General features: G+C 39.2%; 1 protein-coding gene across 1 annotated transcript in view; it reads left to right on the forward strand.

The window, feature by feature from the left end:
- LOC121959321 (carbohydrate sulfotransferase 15-like) overlaps positions 1 to 5,494 on the forward strand; it is a 46,314-nt gene extending 40,820 nt beyond the window's left edge. Inside the window, exons 6-8 of the mRNA XM_042508576.1 lie at positions 1,090 to 1,246; positions 3,336 to 3,483; positions 5,241 to 5,494. Coding sequence (XP_042364510.1) covers positions 1,090 to 1,246; positions 3,336 to 3,483; positions 5,241 to 5,440 — 505 coding nt within the window. The 3' untranslated portion in view covers positions 5,441 to 5,494. The remainder of the gene's footprint in view (positions 1 to 1,089; positions 1,247 to 3,335; positions 3,484 to 5,240) is intronic.
- Positions 5,495 to 6,000: the final 506 nt, after the last annotated feature.

The raw sequence follows: 6,000 nt of genomic DNA on the forward strand, positions 1-6,000 counted from the left end.
TTATTGATATGCGTATTTGCATTCCTGTTAAACTGTTCTTCAGTATAACATTCGCAATGATTATGCATGTTGCAATAAAAATTATTCTCAGGATCAATATCTTTCTCTATATCATGCAATTTTTATGCTCAGTCCCAGGATTTCATATCCCCTATTCCCTTTTAGTCACCCATCATTGAAATATCCGGCTGGAGATGAATGCACTCTGTTAAAACTCTGTCATAAGCTGGTTTTAATGACCACTTATTCGAATATTGTTCATTTAGTTCTGTGGGTACTGATCCCATAGAGAATAACCAGTCCTGCATCACTTCAATGGCAATCACTTACAAAATAAAAGCATAATAGTGCAATAAAGTCCAGTCCCAGGATGACTGCAGGGGTATATTTATCCAAGTCATTAAGTTCTCAAGACAAAAAATTCCCTCAATCATCAGAATAAATGTTGACATTGTACATTTCTGCAAGCCACAGATCTGTAACTTGTGTGCATTATTATGTAGAAATTTAACATTTCTTTACATTTGATCAACGCTGTGGATAAAGTTTGGTTATGTTAAGGCACAAGGCACAAGTATCGTTGTATTACAGTCAGAATGAGCCTCAAAGGAATGAAAACAGAAGGATTATTTTGGTTGACCAAATGTTTTATCACTATACTTAAGACTTGAAAGCACTTTTATTTTTTTATTTTTTTTTATTTTAAATGGGAGTATGTGTAAAAACTCTCCATTTTGAAAATAACTAAAATAAAGGTGAGATTCTCACTTCAGTTGCTTTTTCTTTCCAATATTGTTGACAAGCAAATGCACACAGTATCATTATCCTCAACTTCCTATCACGGTATACCTTAAAATAGGTATGTCGCTACAAACCAAGTGCCTGCTGCAGTTGACAGATTTTTGATGCAAGACAAAATATGCTTGAAAACAGGTTTAAAGCTGCTTTAGTTAAAAAATAAATAAATAAGTAAATAAATAGTCTAAAAAATATAATAAAATAATAAATTAAAAATAGAATAAATATCGTAAAATAGGACATTTAAAAAATTGTTCAAATTTGTTTACATAGCATCTTTTTTTCTTTCAGGCTCTACTCTGACTACCTTTACTTTGGTATTGCCAACAAGTCTGCAGAGGATTTCCACGAGAAGGTGTCCGAGTCACTGCAGTTATTCGAGGGGTGCCTTACGGAGTACACAATGCGCTCCTGTGTGTACAATACTACTGTCAACAACGCCATGCCAGTGAGTGCACCCACCCTCCTGCTTTTGTCTCACAGCCCGGCAGAAAACCGCAATTTAGCGACCAGCGTATTAGCTGGTGGGAAGAAAGAAATAGAAAAAGGAGTGAAAAAGACAGATGGAGTGGAATCTACACTTCATTAGCACATGCTAAAGCTTGCAGGGTGGACTTTATGAAAAGGATTGGCAACAGTGTTACCGAGCAGGGCAGCGTCTCGAGCCTCTCTTTGTACTAGAAAACTAAGTTTACCAGTGGTGTGAACTTCCTTCTTACGCACTAAAAAGATTAGAGTTAGCCAGTGCAGGGCCTCAGTGTTGGGCCCTCGGCCAGCTTTTCCCACAGTGCCCTGAGGCAGACTGGCTGAGAGGGGGGGGAGGAGGAGACCGTCCTCTTTTGGCTCCCCCCTCCGGGCTGCCTTGTACTCAAAGGTCCTCCTCTCCAACTGCCACTGACAAGCTTTATGGCCCTCTGGGAGCATGCTCACTCACTGCCACTGGCCTAATTGTCCATCCACTAATATCTCCTCAGAGTTATTAGACCATGTGAAAAGCATTACAGCTGTCCTGACAGCAGTCTCTCATGCCTGTGGCTCCTCGATAAAAGTTTTAGTGCTCAGATTAGAGTCCGGGGAGAAAAGGGGAATAAACACACAGCATGAGAACACAATTGGCCTTCAGTGTTGTACCAAATTGATTTAACAAAGGAAGAGTTGCTGGCCCGGCTTGCAATCATTTATTCTGAATGGCCTTTCAGTTTTGCTAAAGAGGCACAAGGACACAAAGATAATTCCTTTCCCAGTAACAAGGTATTTTATTTACGCCCACTGTTCTGCAACAAACTGTCACATGGGAATCTAAAAATCCATTTCTACAACAATTAGGCTACCTGCAAATGCTCTGGTGAAATCTCACAAGGGATCAACAGCCCAGTTATTTTTGGAGAATATTTTAATGGAGTTTGGGATTGTTTAATCTAAAAAAATGTCAAAAATAGCTAAAAACATCCATCACAAGTTATCAGAGCCTAAAGTGACATCGTGAAATTGCTTGTTTTTCCAACCAACTGTCCATTATCCAAAGATACTGAACTTACTGTGACATAAAAAACAAAAATATTCTCACATTTAACAGCAACTCAACTGTCAGAAGAAATGTTGTCATTATTTATTTGTGAAACACTATGGATATGTTACATTTGCACAATGCTGTAGTAATGTGTAGTTAGGTTTAGGCACAAAAGACCTCTGGTTAGGGAGAGATCATGTTTTGGCTTAAAATACCCCAATTTTAGGGTCATAATATCGCCAGAAAAAGCAGCAATGTGCCTGAAATGCAGATAATAGCACAGATTGGTCGTTACAAAACACCCACAAATCGTAGTCTGAAAAGTTGACAGAAACAAAGACAAGTCACTGCAAAATACCCTTCTTTAGAGGCTAAAAAACAAATAGAAAAACACCAACAGGTCGCTATAAAAACAACCCCTTTGAAAACATCAATTACACTCTTGAACATCAGCTTGGCATGCATCTCTTGTAGATGTAATACCCTCCACCTCCCAATGACAAAAGTCAGCTATATATTACACAACTTTAGAATCTTTGATTTGTATCAAACCTGAAAATGTATTCATGATTTACAGAAATGTACAATTTCAACATTTTCCTCTAGCAACTGGGCTGCTAAGAGATTAGAACCAGCAATTGTTTGTCATTTTTGAAAATTTACAATAATGGCACAAAACAAAATGCAACAACATTATGTAAGGGTATAAATAAAGCAGCATGTGGTCCACTGGCAGGTGGTGATGCAGGTTTCTAAATCTAGAAGAAACTCCATCTTTCTCAGATGCCTCAACCACTCACATCACGATACCAGCAACTGTTCACATAACCACACAGTGCCTAGCATTTCCCCGCCTGTGCACACGGGGAAGATGAAAGAGAAAGCTGGCGGTATTCCCTTCCTCCTCCTGTTCATCTCCTTGTAGAGGTTTAACAATGCATGCGCCCCCGTGTCCCTCTGCTAAGGAGGAAGTTTCATGGTTAGAGCTTAGTTATCTCACATTGATTCTCCTGTTCTGTGTTCTCAGGTCAGGCTGCAAGTTGGCCTGTACATCGTGTACTTAATGGACTGGCTGAGCGTCTTCAGCAGGGAGCAGATTCTGGTCCTGAGGTTGGAAGACCATGCTTCTAACAGGAAATACACAATGCACAAAGTCTTTGATTTCCTTAACCTGGGTGAGTAAGCTTCACATCGCAACATGAGACCGTGACTGTAAGCATTCCCTCTGATCAATACAACACAGATTACTAAAAACAAGTAGGGATAAACAACAGGACTGGGTGATAGAACAATAATGATAATTATCTCAGTAGAATTTTCCTCGATAGATAGGGGTCAACAGATTACCAGGGCAGATATGTGGCATTTTTACGATTTTCTGTTGTTTTATTTTAATGATTGCCAATAACATGAATCAATGAAAAAGTGTGCTACTTTTGGCTCCACCGCAGCTGTGTATCTCCCTCTGGTCTTAAAACATTTGCTAAAGCCATTTAAACAAGAGTTTGTTATATTCCAAATTCTAAATTTCGACTGAAATATTTTCATTTTTATTGTAAATGCATATTGTTTCCAAATATTGGTTGTCGGTCTCATTTTAACAACTAATAATTAATATCGGTATCAGCCCTGAATTAACAATATTGGTCAACCCCCGATATAAAATGCTGGGGTGTCGGTGGATCAGTGGATAGAGCAGGCACTCCATGTATAGAGGCAGTGGGCCAGCCGCAATGGCCGCGGGTTCGATTCCAGCCTTGGACCTTTGCTGCATGTGGCCCTCTCTCTCTCTTGCCCTTTCACACCTTTACTGGCCTATCAATTAAAAGGCAAAAATGCCCCAAAAAATATATTTAAAAATGCTCAAAAAATCCTCCATATAATTAAACCAACCAAACGCTCCATAGAGGGGGCGATAATGCACCTTAAATGGTAACTACACTAGATTGGCTACCTTTCGCCAGCCACTAACGCACACAGCAATCCATAATATTACGGCAAAATTCAACAGACACATTAATTAATTATCAGTATTGTTTTGACCATGGATAATACACTGCTGACCACAATTAGGATCCATTTGTCAATCTATTGTTTTTTTTAATGACATTATTTTGACTATAATTGTTCTGAATCACCTCAGATTGCTGTTGGCAAATGTTGTCATGTTCTGGCAATTAATAATAGCTTAAGCCAGAATTAACCATATGATTTTTTCAGCTTTTACTCAGTTGCAAATATCAGCCTATAAGCTTTAATTAAATAATGATTTGACGTTTCTGGTGGATAATTATCAATACTGACCAATATGAAAATTTATATTGTGATAAAATTTTTCGCCACATAACCCAGCCCTAATGTATAACATTAAATGCATTTGTTTCAACCACAAATGTCTGCTGTTGAGGTAAGTACTCATGGGAAATAATGGAGTTTTCTGCTACCATGTTAACAAAGAGCAGCAGATGTACTGCATTAGGAAGTCATGTTGATTTTGAAATGCTTAAGTCATGTATAGCCACTAGCTTAGTAAAGAAAATTAAATTTCCCTCAGATACAGCTCTAAACTTTCTAATACCTTCTATATTTTCCGTATCAAAGATCCTTGGGGCGTACAGTAGATTGCTGTTTGTAACAGGCTAGGGTATACGTGCGACAGTCAAATACAGTTTTGCCTCGTAGCCCCCTTTTCTCATTGGTTCATCCCACATTTAATTGCCCCAAAGCTAAGACTTGCCTCTTCAAAGAGCTGCCAAAGATGCGATTACCTCCCAGTGCGTCAAATCTTCTGCTCAGAGCACCGCTGATACGCAGTGACATTTCAGAGTCCTTTACTGTAGTTTTGTTCCATTTGTTTAATTCTGCAGCAAAATCTGAAGTGGCCCAGAATAAAAGGAGAGATGTGAGAGAGGTGTTTCTGTGTGTTTTACAGGGCCGCTGACACAAGAAAAGGAGTCAGAGATCACAAGAAGTCCGGCGTCAAACACCAGGAGGCCGGCTGACAAAAACCTGGGACCCATGTTGCCCATCACTAAAGAGATCCTGCGGGATTTCTACACGCCGTTCAATGAGAAATTGGCCAAAGTGCTGCGGAATGACTCCTTCCTCTGGGAGAACAACTCAAAACTCTGAACAACCCACCTCCCCTTTACTTCAGTAAAAAAAGAAACCACTGACATGTCAGCCAGCCCCCTTCGTTTAAGCTCCATCTCTCGCAAGTGCCCATAAAAATCGATGTTTTTTTAATTTAAATTATTTTCTAAGTTATAAAAGACGAGATGAATCAAAGATAGAAAATAGCACAAGAGAGTGTGGTGATTTTGTGTGTGTGTATGTATGTATGTATGTATGTGTGTGTGTGTGTGTGTGTGTGTGTGTGTGTGTGTGTGTGTGTGTGTGTATGAGAGAGAGAGAGTGAGAGTGAGAGTGAGTGAGCGAACACAAGAGCGAAAGAAATGTTGGAAGGTCTTTATTGTTTTGCTTTTTTTGTGACCAGATGTACAAAATTAAATAGTGAATTCAAAGATAATAAAACAGAGTCCTGTGTTGTCTTTTTAAGTTTGGTTTGATTAATTAAAAGATAGTCCGCCACACAGAGCTGAAAGGATGATAGCGCTCGCCCTTTTTGTCCGACACAGCCGGGATACATCCAGGCAGATAAAAGACTTTGTGCCTTGATCATAATTCAGAGT

The sequence above is a fragment of the Plectropomus leopardus genome, chromosome 19 (genome assembly GCF_008729295.1).
Source record: "Plectropomus leopardus isolate mb chromosome 19, YSFRI_Pleo_2.0, whole genome shotgun sequence".
Classification (NCBI taxonomy): Eukaryota; Metazoa; Chordata; class Actinopteri; order Perciformes; family Serranidae; genus Plectropomus; species Plectropomus leopardus.